Source organism: Vigna unguiculata, chromosome 2, assembly GCF_037176805.1.
Source record: "Vigna unguiculata cultivar grain cowpea cultivar isolate G323 ecotype 2 chromosome 2, ASM3717680v1, whole genome shotgun sequence".
Lineage (NCBI taxonomy): Eukaryota > Viridiplantae > Streptophyta > Magnoliopsida > Fabales > Fabaceae > Vigna > Vigna unguiculata.
The window spans coordinates 28,607,622-28,622,642 of record NC_140793.1 but is presented as its reverse complement, the minus strand read 5'-3'; the positions used below and the strand labels follow the sequence as shown (position 1 = coordinate 28,622,642).

At 33.1% G+C, this 15,021-nt stretch overlaps 2 protein-coding genes across 3 annotated transcripts; one reads left to right on the top strand and one right to left on the bottom strand.

Moving 5' to 3' along the window:
* Window positions 1–1,108: 1,108 nt before the first annotated feature.
* LOC114174334 (alpha/beta-Hydrolases superfamily protein) lies at window positions 1,109–5,199 on the bottom strand. Of its 2 annotated transcripts, none has more exons than XM_028059170.2 (5): window positions 4,457–5,199; window positions 3,345–3,381; window positions 2,280–2,516; window positions 2,028–2,075; window positions 1,109–1,932 (listed from the first exon to the last, which is right to left on the bottom strand). In XM_028059170.2, exons 1-5 carry the CDS (start codon window positions 4,612–4,614, stop codon window positions 1,339–1,341), a joined length of 1,074 nt encoding a protein of 357 aa, XP_027914971.2. In that variant the 5' UTR covers window positions 4,615–5,199; the 3' UTR covers window positions 1,109–1,338. The 2 variants fall into 2 exon arrangements, with proteins under 2 accessions (XP_027914971.2, XP_027914970.2); XM_028059169.2 differs by having other exon boundaries at window positions 4,431–5,198.
* A 5,284-nt stretch (window positions 5,200–10,483) lies between these two features.
* On the top strand, window positions 10,484–14,615 carry LOC114191164 (uncharacterized). The gene is made up of 3 exons (XM_028080345.2): window positions 10,484–11,215; window positions 11,307–11,490; window positions 11,560–14,615. Exons 1-3 carry the CDS (start codon window positions 10,484–10,486, stop codon window positions 14,613–14,615), a joined length of 3,972 nt encoding a protein of 1,323 aa, XP_027936146.2.
* The last annotated feature ends 406 nt before the right edge of the window (window positions 14,616–15,021 follow it).

The window sequence follows — 15,021 nt, the reverse complement described above, 5'->3', positions numbered from 1 at the left end:
AATAAATTCTTAATTGTATAAGTATAATATATTTTGAAATTATAATTTAAAATAGATTTCTAAATTACAGCATTTCGAAGTATTCTCAACTCCCATATAGTTTGAACTTTTTTCATCTTTTGGAAGTGTAGAATGGAAGCACGAGAGTGTTGAAAGAAATTTATGCAGAATTGTTCTGGTTGAAGAAAATGGGCCAGGGGTTGAGCAATAACTCTCCAGCCCAGTCAAGTTATAGATTCTAATTTTCTTAGTTAAAAATAATAAAAAAGAAATGTTATGCTTATTCGAATATGTTCATGCAATACTTACAAAGTGTACTAATTTCCTCAGTGGCATTTTCTTTTCCAATAAATTAATAACAAGTGTAATCGATAAGTGTATTTAATATAATAAATAGCTGTAGTTCAAGTTGTTTTATACAAAGCATTTTAGAGAAAGTTTAAATGCACTTTTTGGTCTCTAACGTATTACGATCTTAATTCTCTAAAGTTATATTTGTAAGAATTGAAGCATCATATTTATGCAATGCAAATTTGGTATTTGAGTTGATCTTTTGCTAAATATTCAATATACTTGCTATTGGATATTCTTACTAATTCAACTTTAAGTTTAAATCATAGATAAAAAAAAGTTTGACTCAAAACCTATTATCTTTATGATTTAATATTTTGAATTACAATATATTAGTCGAATATAAAATAATACCTTAACGGTCAAGAATAGAATGAAGTCTCACGAGAAGAAGTACTGCAAATTAAAAAATATCCTAAAGTTTTCTTGCATGTCATGCAGTTTCCAATTCAGAATTCCTATACCAAAATCAAAACTACAAAGAAAATCAATGGTTGTGTTACCTTTCCGACGAAGACAACATTTTACATTCACCACCGCGGGAATGAAAACGGTGATAGTAATTATTAGCTTACCCGATTCCTGCAACTCCATAACTCATCTGTCGCTGCTGCATAGTGGAAACGCAGGGAAAGGTGACATCACTGATAAGACTATTCAAGGTTGTTGTCTATTACTATTTCTATTAGACACGAAGACAAGTCCACTGCAAAACTTTAAAAGGCTACAGAAACCACAAGATACAACAATGATGTCATTCATCATCAACTGCTGCGAAAATTAATTAAAACACCAATGTTTTATGAGAAAAAAATTCCAATAATAGAACTTGAGTTATAACTCCAAATAAACCAAAAATAATAGAGGACACTGGATCATAGTATCACTTTCCTACACTTGTCATCCACTACTTCCTCCTCTTTGTAACACCACTGCACAATATTGAAGGGTGTTAGCATACCAAGATTTCGCATTCTATACACAACATTAGCCATTCTGTTTTCCATTTCTGCTGCCATCACTGTGTTTTTTCCCTACACAACATTGCCAACAGAAACAACTACAACAACCCTTGCAGCAGCAACTTGGTCTTCCACACTTAGGCAATGAACATTTTGTTACACCACAACAGCTAGGCCATGAGCATTTTTTGCAGCAGCATGATCCCAAACAACTAGGGAACAACTTGAGGAAGCAGCAACCCTTCATGCAGCTAGGTCTCCAACACCATTCAGGACAGTTGATAGACCACGAAACATTCATGCAGTTACTGCAGCAATCAGAGCAATTAGAGCAATCAGGACACTTAAATCTGCAACACTTCATTGTACAGCATGTTCTGCAACTGGAACAAATGTTTGACTTCGATTCCTTCGCACTTTGTCTAATCTTTTTGAGGCGCTTCTCGGTTGTTATGTTCTCCATTTCTTGGATAAATTTGCATAGATGGCGGATGTAATCAGGGTAAAGCTCCAAGTTGCAGTGGCCACCTCCTTTTATCCACAAGGGTTCATATGACTCCCTTGCCATTTTCCATAGTCCATTACCATGTAACCAATTCACAACTTCATCTTCTGTACCCTGCAATACAAATTTAGCAGCTCAATCATGAAATCAAGGAAAACGCAGCAGAAATTGTTAGTTAGTCACACATACGTACACATACATATACTTACATGTATTACAAGTACAGGGCACTTGACCTTCTTTACTTTGTTGATGTTCTGCATGATTTGGGAGAAAAAATTACAATTAGTTCCGATTAAAGAATTCTTCAGAAAGAACCATTATATTATATGTATAGACATAGCTTTTCGTACATTATGTAGGCAAATGTTAAAAGCAGATATAACATCAGTGTCATGGTTCAATTTTTATCAAGCATAAACTAGATGTTACTTCATAATGAATAACATTGTATATGTTACCTTGTAAATGTCGAAGCAAAATGTGAACTTGACATGGCAGAGGACCCGAAGGCCAGAAAGAATTCCACTGTGTAGAACCACACCCCTCAACCTTGGCAATTTAGATGCCAAGTGCAGTGTTGGTCCACTTCCAACTGATTGCCCATACAAAATCAAATCTTCTTGGCTAACTCCATATTCAGTTTCAAGGCATTCATATACTGCTTCTATGTCAGCATATGTACTGGACTCACTAGGCTGTACAATTTTAAAGAGCTTGTATCACATATCAATAACCATTCATACAATTTCTCTTAAAGAAAACTACCATTTCCTTACAACTAGACACATGTCATTACACAAATCTGAAATTCAAAATAAAAAGTCTACAGTTTTACACTCAGTTATATACTATGAAATCACTTTATCCTGTGAAAAAGAGTTTAATCAAGAGAACAAGGGCTAACATCATCAGAAACTTAACTAGTAACTATGTTTCCGAATTAGAGTACTGTTATTGTTAAGTTGTATATTAGTTAAGAATGGGATTGATAATTATAGTATAAGAGAGAGAAAATCCAAAAACCTAATTCCTTAATAATTTTGAGTGAAGATGCAAAGTCATGTTCACTTTTTTGTTCTGTTACTTTAGCCTGCTGGTACATGGGGGTCCCCGCTTGATTCCAACAAGTGGTTTCTGAGCCAATGATCCGGGTACTGAGTATTGGATGCAGTGGTTAGTGTGTGAGCATTGGTTTGGGTCACTGTTTGTAGAACAGTGCTCTTGGTTCGAACTCGAGGTGCAGTGTGCATGGATTTGTCCAGACAACACTATTGGTTCGTATTATCACACTTGAAACGAAATAGAAAACAATCCAAACATGCCAAAAAAAATTCACAACGAAACGACAATCGTTTTGGTCATTGCAGAGCGAAGAAATGAGAGTGGAATGCAGGATACAGCAGTACCTGATAAGGTAACAACCCTTTCAACAAAACAGATTTGTTCTTCTCTTTGGGTTTATTTGTGTTGTCCACTCAATAAAACAAAACATCTAATGTTGTATTTACCAAAGAATGGCCTACCTTGCCAGTAGATGCCCCGTATCCAGAGTAGTCATATCTGCAAACCAAATATTGCATAAAAACATCAATTTTCAACTTTAGTCTCGAAATGTTGGCCCCCTAGAATACTGAAGTAACATCATTTTCATCTTTCAAAAACTGTGTACAACAATTGAACACAATAATCTCCGATTCAGATTCAATCAAGCTTCATTAAATTGGTTGAAATGGTGAAGTCAATCGGTGAAGTAAATTGATGCATCTCCATGAAGATAGATGACAGCATTTTAAATGTGCAAGTACAGAAAGGTGTTGTTATGTTTTGCGTTTTGAATTTAATGTTTGAAAGATAAGAAAATTAATGTGGAGGTGTAAAAAGGGTAAAAATTGATAGAGAAGGGTGATGGTGGAGCAGGACTAAAGCGGAAGAAAACGGTAGGGTACGTCGCCATCCATGTAGAGGTAAAAAACTGGAATACTTTATACAGAGAGGAGAAAGAAAATGAAATGGAAGACATAGAGAGATCAGGAAGAAAGAAGCAACCATAAATACAAGCTACTTTTCTTTTTCCCTTTTACTTTTACTTTTTCCAAAATTTGTTTGTTTGTTTGAAGAGGCCACGCTCAGGTGCCTAAAACTCCAACTCCCTTCACTTTCCACATTGATTGAAAAGATGTAGGAAAAGGCATTGACATTGCCATTGCCATTGCCATTGCCATTCACCATTACACACTCATTCACCACCAGATCTAAAAAACCGCGCACCACAACAACTCATCAAAATCTTAACCATGCATAGATTCACCTAATCTCAGATCTACCCCATAAAACACAAACAAATCCCACCAACTCACCCAATATAATAGGAAACAAAAAATAAAAAAACTTTAGAGGAAGAAAGAGAAAAAGCATAGGGAGGGGTAAAAATAAAAAAAACAATACCACGGAGATAATACAAAACAAGGGTCAGTGATAACGTGCGGTCTTTGAACTTCGTGAGGTTTAATGAAGTAAAATAAGAACAGACAAAGACAAAAACATAGAAGAAGAAAAAAAAAAGACGAAGGAGCTTATAGGCAAGAATGATTTATCAGAAAACCACTAACCCCATGAGATTAACTCTAAGATTGACCTTGAGTTGCACGAAGAGATCGTAGAGTTGACCCAAGTCAGCGGCATTGCCATGAGAATAGAGAAGGGTGAGACGAGCGTAGGGGTTTCTGAGATAAAAGGCGACAATCTTGTTTCCATGTTTGGTGTCGACGAGGAGAACGTCGAGGGAGGTGTCATCGGCGTGGGGGATGGGCGCCGCCGTGGAGACCACCGTGAGCTTGCCGTCGTCCCTCTTCTTGAGGTGGTAGGTGGGCGGAGAAGGCGGAAAGAAGGCGAATTTCGCGGCCAACTGAGACACCATGCACCCCATTCACCCCCCAGCAAGAGATGCAGAAACTCAAACTCATTTGATGTTCACACAGACTCTAACTGCATCTGGGGGCTCCCTTCTAACACACACTCTCACTCTCTCACACACAAACAAACAAACAAACTTGTTGTTCTTTGAGTGAAGGAGAAGAAGGTTTTTGGTGAGTGCAAAGAATGATAAAAGTGGAAGTTAAGACCCACCAGAGAGAGAAGGGTGTTAAATGTTGATGCTATGGTATGGAAGTTACTTACTTATTTACTTACTATGGTGTGTGAAGGATTTGTAGAGTGAGTGAGTGTGGTGGCAAGGCAACACAGAGAGAAGAGAAGAGAAGAGAAGGGAAGAGCAGAGAAGAGAGAAAGAGTGAAAGAGAAAGAAAGGACAGAGGAGTTAATTTCAAAACTGAGTTTAAATTTATGTGCATGACTTAACTTCATACATAGTTGTCAGCTACACGCAGAAGCACCTCATGTTGTTTTTCTGCTAACTGACATTTTTTTATTGGAAAATGATACTTTCTTTCTTCCCTGTTAAAAACAAAACGGCTTTTTCTTTCCTTTTCTTTTTTATGGATATCACAGACGTTCATTTTGTTTTCTATTAATTCATGCAAGCAGTTGTAAAACAGTTTATTTAAATTTAGTTTTTATTATACGTTTGTAAGTTTAAAATTTGTTTACTGAAAAAATATCCATAAATGCCTATATAATACTTCTTTTAGCCTTTACATAAAACACACTAGTTTATTTTTATCCTAATTATAAAACAGACTCATTATTTTAATGAATATTGAGACTTGTTTGACTGATGAGCAACAAACATGTGTAAAAAAAATGATTTGAGTTAATTTATTATTAATAAGGTGTTAAGCAATGATTATATAGTTTGTAAAATATTTGAGGATGTTTGATTTGTGATGACTGTGGTTGGCATGTGTGATTGATGCATGTTATGGAGTGTCTGGTGAAGAAGTTGAACATTGATTCTGGGTGGGTACTGAGGAACACTGACACCTGTGTGTATGAGTCCTTTCAGTTGTCCAAAGCGAATGACAAAGTAACGTTTCAGTGAAGATTAGAGCAATGTTTTGTGATAAATTTGGTGGATAATTCCATATTCAGTCTTCATTTCTAAGTAGCCATCAATGTCAATTTTGATGGCTCCGTATGATTAATTATCGATCAAATCAGACATAATCATGTTTCGGAGAAATATTCTTGATCAAAGGGAAATAAAGTCTTGCACATAATGCGATTGCAACGGAGAAAAAGCCAATTTTTTCATCATTAACAAGGTGGTGATAATTCCTGCAAAAACCTCCGTTTTCTTTTTCTTTAATTGATTGATTAATTAATTAATCACTTCTTTGGAATTTGGCTTCTCTATGTGAAAGAGAAAAAAAAAATGTGATTGTTGAAAAATAAAGTACGTGAAAGGAAATTGAAAGTGACGCAACGGACAGCGATTGGAGTTACTGTTTGACGGAAATTGTGTTTATTTGAGTATAACAATAATAATAATAATAATAATAATAATAATAATAATCTATAACAATATATAAAGGGGATTCCCCTTTCTGTGTCCACTTTCTTTAATTCCTATTTTACCCTTTTTAATAATATAATAAATTATTTATTATTTTTAAAATTGTTTCAAAAGTAACCGTTATTTTACAGTTTGTTTTTCTCTGCAACCACATCATTTCTATTCCTTTCGTGAAGTTGTTTTGCGTTGCTTATTGTCTTTGTTTTCACACTCACTTTGTCGATGTTATTTATTTTCATTGGACTTCATTGGAGAAAACAATAACGGTATTTTCCATTGTTCCTTTTCATTTATGATTATTCGCTTTGGGTAATTGTCCAATTTCCTTTTTTCATTTATGTTATAGATGTTGGCGACATCTTCTTCGTTGGTGATGGAAATCAGGGTCTCCAAGTCTCCCTTGGGTAATTGACACTTCAAGATCACGAACGAACCGCAAAACTCAGTAAGTTTGACTATCACTTCTGCACAACGACGCATCAAAACGTTAAATTAAATTCATGAAACAAAGTAACGAACCTGAAAAGGAGATGAATGAACAAAGGAACAACAAAAACACTTACTTTCGGAACCTCCAAAACATGCCAGATTCAAAGCCAACTTAAGGATACTTCATGTCTGGAACATTGTAATATATTTCATATCTGTTTTCAAATTAAATTAACGCAATGTATTCTAATTTATTTTAAAAAGTACCGTGGCCACTATAAGATAATTTTCTAAACAAAAGCTGTAGTTTATATATAGATTAAATTATTTTAACTTTGAAATCTGAAGGTTAATTAATTCTTAAATTATCAAGCACTGTGCAAAGGAACAGTGTAAAGTTTTTCGTTATGGAGATAGAAGATGAGCGAAAACTGTAAAATAACAGAAAATTGCAAAATGTATATAAAATGTAGGCTGAATTAAAAAGTTCAAAATACACACAGGCGCATAATTCAGCCTGTGTTTTAAAGTTCAATTTTGTGACAAAGAATACCGAAGAGTATAGTATTCATCAGTTTTTAAGTTTGATTATTTATAGAAATCAATTAAACTTAATATTTTTAAAAATAGATGCTTGAACAATTTTAATACGGTTGGAAACAAAAAAACTTAAGGCACTAATGTTAGATTTATTTATATTTAGTCAGTATACATCTTAATGTTCTAATTAAAACATATTTTATAAACTTTTTAATTCAGCCTACATTTTATATCCATTAGTTCAGCCTACATTTTAATTCAGCCTACATTTTATAACAATTGCAAAATCTTTAAATCTATTCAATGCATAATAATGTTTAGGCATGTGAATTTAAATAGTTATGATGAGATGCAAATCGATGTTCGTGGTTCTTTATTGTGGATTTTCCATTATTAAATATTTGTTCCTTCGGTTAAAATTCTCACCTTTATGTATATTTAAACCATATCCAACAAACTATTAACTCTATCAAGAAGATGCTACTATAAGTAACAGTAGAGTTTTTTCAACCATTGGACTGATTCGACTTATCTGAATTTGATTCATAAAAAAAAAAAGAAGATGAAATTTAGATTTAACCTGATTCATTTATAATTTAGATGTGACCAAATCCAGTTAAAAGTATAATCCATTAATAATGATTTTTTTAATATTTTTATTATAATTATTTGCCGTTTGTAATTATATTAATTGATAATTTAATATTTAAGAATTATTATGATATTAATAATATTTATTTAAATATTTAATTTATCTGTTGGTCCATATATATAAACTAACGGTTTAATTTTTAACAATTATTTTTACAATAATATTTTATAAAATAAATATTTTTTATTATATTATTATAAATAAGTGAGTTATATTATAATATAATAAATATATAAAATAAATATTATAATAAGATTAGTGTTAAAGTAATAAATTATAACAGTATAATCATGTATTAATATGAAATTTAAGATGTAATTTTCTTCTTATTATTGTACAAATCTCTATGTCCCTAGCCTTATGTCCAAACAAAACATAAAATATACTAATACTAAGCAATTTTTTTTAGAAATTAGCAACTTTTTTACATTCTGTGTTATTTTAAAACTGACAAATTACTTTTTTTAATTATGAATTTTTTTTTCTTCAGTAACTTGCTAACTAGCCTGTCATCATTTGCATTGCTGCTCTTCATTGTTACATCAAATCAAATTTTGTAGTCTTTCTACTCACACATTTAGGTATTTCTTCCTATATCATTATCTTCTTTTAGTTTTATTTGTTGTACATATTATGCACTACTTTCATTGTCCTTCTTTTCATTCATTACTTTCTTCCAAGTAATACATTTTTAAATTTATATTAATTTTGGATTTATTATTTATTATTTTTTGTTTAAATAGATAACATACCTAAATGGAAAATATTCCTTCTAACAAATCAACATCAGAACAACAAAGACAAAGATGGAGAATAAATGCTGCAAATAGAAGACGTAGAATGACCCCCCAACAAAGACTTATTGAACAGTCTAAAAGAAGGAAAAATAATCCTGAAAACACAACCAACATTGTCCAAATGCCAAACAGAGCTCCCCGATTGAGAATGACATCTATTCGACAAATGGCTCGGTCCGTAACTAATGCAGGTAACATCACATTTTTCCTCATCACTATTGTATGTAAACTATATATTCGATTTAAATAAAATTTAACTTAGCTTCTAAATATTAGGTTATGGTTTGGTCCCACAAAGGTTTGCAGGACGTAATGATAATGACGAAGAACCAAGTAATACACATATTACTGAAACCCTACATGGTCAGTCAATTTTATTCATCAATATTTAATCCATGTTATTTACTTACCATTTTATGAAATATTTACATATTTATATTTATTATGCTTCATGCTTTCACATAACAGGTTCTCCTCATGCACCGCAAAGGTTTGAAGAATATAATGTATATGAAGCATTGTCAAGTACTTCACCTGTCAGTAACATAGATTGTGGTTAGTACACTATATTTGTATTATGTACAACAGTAAAAAACATATATAAACAATAATGTATTCTAACAATCTTAAAAATACTTCATAGATAATTACATTTACTTACGCTTAAATGTAAAATTATATCTAACCCTATACAAAAAAGTATAATACAACTTCTTTGTTTAGGTTTAAACCCACCTCATCACTACTGTATGTCATTAGCCGAGAAAATCCTTCCGAATATGCTTACATTCTTTTTAGTTCTTTCCTGTAAAGTATATATTTGCTTCAAATACAATTTATCTTATTTTTTAAATATTAGGTTATGGTTTTGCCCCACAAAGGTTTCCAGGACGTAATCATAGTGAAGCAGGACCAAGTAATACGCACATTACTGACAGGTTTCCAAGACGTAATGATAATGAAGCAGGACCAAGTAATACGCACATTACTGACAGGTTTCCAGGTCGTAATGATAATGAAGCAGGGCCAAGTAATACACACATTACTGGCACTGAACATGGTTAGTCAACTTTATTCATCAATAGTTAATTTATGTTGTTTACATACCATTTCAAAAAATATTTTCATTCTATTTATTTACTATTATAGGATTTGTAATTATGATTTTGATATAATTTATTACGATGTTGAAAAATAAAACACCTTTAAGTATCGTTAATTTTTGCAATTACTTCCTTTTTTTTCTCTATGTATCAAGATATGATTATACTTTATTACCAACTATCATGGTTTTTAATTTTCTCTTTATTTATTACAGTGATATTGGTTTTTTATTATGCACTTTTTTTCATTGATTTAATACCACACAGGTTATGGTTTTCCTACACAAAGATTGGAAGGATGTAATCATAATGAAGCAGGACAAAGTAATACACACGTCAATGCCCTTCAACATGGTTAGTAAATTATTTCCATCAATAGTTAATACTAATTTTGGTACCATTGAACCTTATTTGTATCTTTTTCCTACCATAATTAATACATGTTGTGCTTTAAGAATGCACTTTTCATACTTTTGGAATTTATAATACTACATTATTTACTATTCCTCCAATTTATCACAATAATGTAGATATGCTACATGGATTCCCCCGAACACATAATAGTGCTAGAAATTTTTTAAATACGGTTCCGATGCTCAAATTTCAATTGTCTACACCAACTACATGTCCACATTGTCATGCACGATTATTTTATCATGAATCGCGCGATATGTGTTGCTCTGGTGGGAAAGTCTTACTTCCACGTGTTCCTCCTCCACATGAGCTTCTTCAAATATTTTCAGATCAAACATCTGAAAGTAGACATTTTAGACAACATATAAGAAGTTACAATCATGTCTTCTCATTCACTTCTCTTGGTGTTCATATGGATGAAACTATAGTAGCAAATGGTCGTGGTATATATAGTTTTCGTGCTCAAGGTGCAATCTATCATAGGATAGGAGGATTTTATCCAAATGATGGGTCCAGACCCCGATTTTTGCAGTTGTACATTTATGACACTGAACATGAATTACAAAATAGGATGTTGGAAAACCCTCAACTTCATCAAACTATTGTTCATAAATTGCAACAAATATTACACCGGTGCAATCCTTTTGTGCATGTATTTCGACAACTTGCTCAAGAACCAAATATTCAGATATGTTCTTTACTCATTAAAGAGCGTCCTGCGAATCAACCACAGTATAATCTTCCAACTGCATCTCAAGTAGCAGCTATTATTGTTACTGCAGACACAGAATCAATGGCACGTGGCCGAGATATTAAAGTTGTAGGTCATGATGGAAATTTAATAAACATACAAGAAACCGTAGGATATTATGATCCTTTACAATATCCTTTATTATTTCCATTTGGAACATATGGCTGGGACACCAACACAAAAAATCATAATGGCCAAAGTATCTCTTGCCGAGAATATTATAGTTTCATGCTTCAGGTAACTTCTATCATAATTATCCCAGTTTCATTAAATTATGTAATATTAAGAAGGCTAACATATTTTAGAAACACGTGATTATTTAATGTAGATTCGTCCAAATGATCAGTCTGTAATATTACAAGCGGGACGACTTTTACAACAATATGTTGTAGATAACTACGTTAAGATTGAGACCGGAAGGTTACGATGGATTCGTAATCATCAAAACAACATTCGTGCTGAAGTGTACCAAGGTTTGCAGGATGCTTTGCATGAAGGACAAACTCACGCAGGTAAATATATTTAAAACAACATTTATTACATCTAATTATATTATCATTCACTCTTTCATTTCTTTGAAGATACTGTTGGAAAGAGGACAATATTACCATCGTCATTTATTGGTAGTCGTCGAGACTTGACACAACGATATCAAGATGGTATGGCAATTGTTGCTCACAATGGAAAACCTGATATTTTTCTTACAATGACATGCAATCCATCTTGGAGTGAAATTTCTTCTGAACTACAAAATCAACAAACTCCACAAGATCGCCCTGACTTGCTCACAAGAATCTTTCGAGCAAAATTTGAGCAATTGAAGGAAGATGTTGTTAATAAAGGAGTCCTCGGAAAAGTTAATAGTTATATGTATGTTACTGAATTTCAAAAACGTGGGTTGCCGCATGTACATATGCTATTGATCTTAGATAATAATGATAAGTTACGTGATCCACAAGATTATGATAGCATTGTGAGGGCAGAAATACCAAATAAGGCAGAAGAACCACAATTGCATGAAGCTGTGTTGAAACACATGATACATGGTCCTTGCGGAACTCTCAATCCTAGATCACCATGTATGAAGCGCAATCAATGCCAAAAGAGATTTCCCAAGGATTTCTTGGAAGAAACACGACAAGGTAATGATTCATATCCACAATATAGAAGACGTTTTGATGAACCAATTTCCATAAATAGAAATGTGACTGTTGACAATAGATGGGTGGTTCCTTATAATCCTTGGTTACTCTTAAAATACGACTGTCATATAAATGTTGAGGTCTGCAGCAGCATCAAAAGTATTAAATATTTGTATAAGTATGTTTACAAAGGACCGGATCGAGTAGCAATGGAGATTCATAGAGGACCAATTATAGATGAAGTCCAGCAATATCTCGATGCTAGATGGATTTGTGCTCCCGAGGCTTTATGGAAAATCTTCAGATTTACAATCTATCGAATGAATCCAGCTGTTGAAAGATTGCAAATTCATTTACCAAATCGACAACAAGTGCGATTTTATAAGCACCAAAACATCAATGACGTGTTGAATGATGATAACAACTCCAAAACCATGCTCACACAATTTTTTGCACTCAATCAAAGAGATCCCCAATCTAGAACATTTTTGTATCGGGAAATTCCAGAGCATTATTGTTGGAATAATAGACATAAGGAATGGTATCCAAGAAGGTCAAACAAGAAAGTTATCGGCCGAATGTATACTGTATCTCCTTCTGAAGGAGATAAGTTCTTCTTGCGGGTTTTGCTTTCTCACATAAGAGGACCAACCAGTTGGGAATATCTATTATCACCAAATGAAACATATTGTCACACATTCAAAAAGGCGGCTGAGAAATGGGGCTTTTTAGAAAGTGACAATAGTATTCATGAATGCTTAGTTGAAGCATCAACTTTACAAATGCCATATGCTTTACGAAGACTATTTGTGACCATATTACTTTTTTGTGAACCAACTGATGTTAGAAGCCTTTGGAATCACTTCCACACCTATATGCTAGAAGATTATACTTCAACCAACACTTCTGTCAATGAGAACTTGATTCCTATGTTATTGAGGGATTTAAATGACCTTTTAATTCAGCATGGTAAAACAATCAAGGATTTTGATTTGCCACCTTTATCTTATGATGCATTGGCAACTACTTCAGTACCAAGAATTATACAAGAAGAATTATCAATACAGATACCTACTGAAGATGTTGACAATGTACACAGATTGAATCATGACCAACTCATTGCCTTCAATACCATTTTAGATGTAATCAACCGTAATCAAAGTCAAGTCTTTTTTGTGGATGGACCAGGCGGAACCGGTAAAACATTTCTTTATCGTACTTTAATTGCACATTGTAGGAGCAACTGTCAAATTATTTTAGCTACAGCCTCCTCTGGTATAGCAGCAACATTATTACCGGGTGGTAGAACTGCACATTCTCGATTTAAAATACCTATCAATGTCGAGGCCGGTTCGTTTTGTTCTATAAGTAAACAATCAGATCTTGCAAAACTAATAAAAATAGCAAAGGCAATTATTTGGGATGAAGCACCCATGATTAACAAATATGTTTTGGAGGCACTAGATCGAACATTAAAGGACATTCTAGATTCTGATGCTCCATTTGGGAGGAAAGTGATCATATTAGGAGGTGATTTTCGTCAGGTACTGCCAGTTGTTCAAAAAGGTACAAAAGCACAAATGATTTCTGCCTGTATTATTAACTCTCATTTATGGAGTAACACAAAGATATTACATTTACAACAAAACATGAGATCATTACAAGATCACAATTTTGCTGAATATCTCATGCGCATTGGAGATGGTATTGAACCAACACAAGTTGATGACATGGTTAAAATACCCCAACAACTAGCAATATCATGGGAAGGAGAAACCTCAATACAACACCTCATACACCAAACTTTTCCTCAGTTACAATTTCATACATGGGATGCATCTTATATGGCTGAACGAGCCATACTAACTCCAAAAAATGAAGATGTAGAAAAACTTAATGACATAATTATCGATCTATTTCCAGGAGAAGATCGTAATTTGTTGTCATTTGATGAGGTTGAAGGAGACACATATCATTTATACCAACATGAGTACTTACACACTATTTGTCCAGGAGGTTTGCCACCACATAACTTAAAGGTTAAAAAAGGATCACCGTTAATGTTGTTGCGAAACATAGACCCTAAATCTGGGTTATGTAATGGGACAAGATTATTATGTCGTGGGTTCTATATGAACATGCTGGATGTTGAAATATTGACAGGTCACCATGCAGGAAAAAGAGCTTTCTTACCAAGAATTAAACATAAAACAACAGAGAGTGCAGGTCTTCCTTTTGTGCTTATTAGGAAACAATTCCCTGTGAGATTGAGTTTTGCAATTACCATAAATAAATCACAAGGACAAACTATACCTACCGTTGGAATTTACCTTCCACGACATGTTTTTAGCCATGGTCAATTATATGTTGCTTTATCAAGAGGTGTTTCTCAAACTTCCACAAAAATCCTTATTAAAGAAGGACACCTTGAAGGACAAGAAGGCATTTTTACCAAGAATGTTGTTTATAAGGAAATTTTGTTATCTCAAAACTAGGTATTGTTCGTTTTTTACTTCATTTATGTCATTAAAATGACTATATTTTCATATTCTACCCAATTATACTTATATTTACAACTACGAAAATAAAATTCATCATATTTATTTTATACCTGGCAGGTACGATAATAACTAAGGACAACTTACACCTCAATGAAGAATTACATGTAAGTCATTTCCACACATTTATACCACAAGAGGTGATATGCGATAAGTGTAGTTTTAAAAGTTTAGTTCCCAATCTTGCAATAGTTGACATTTTCTTTGTAGAATGCAAAATTTATGAACCAATGGAACACTTGGAAGGATGAATATTCACTTTCATTGGTTAAGCCAATAGACAACAAGGTAATCAAATTAATTCATTTCAATTATAATATGTCATGTTTACATATATCAATAC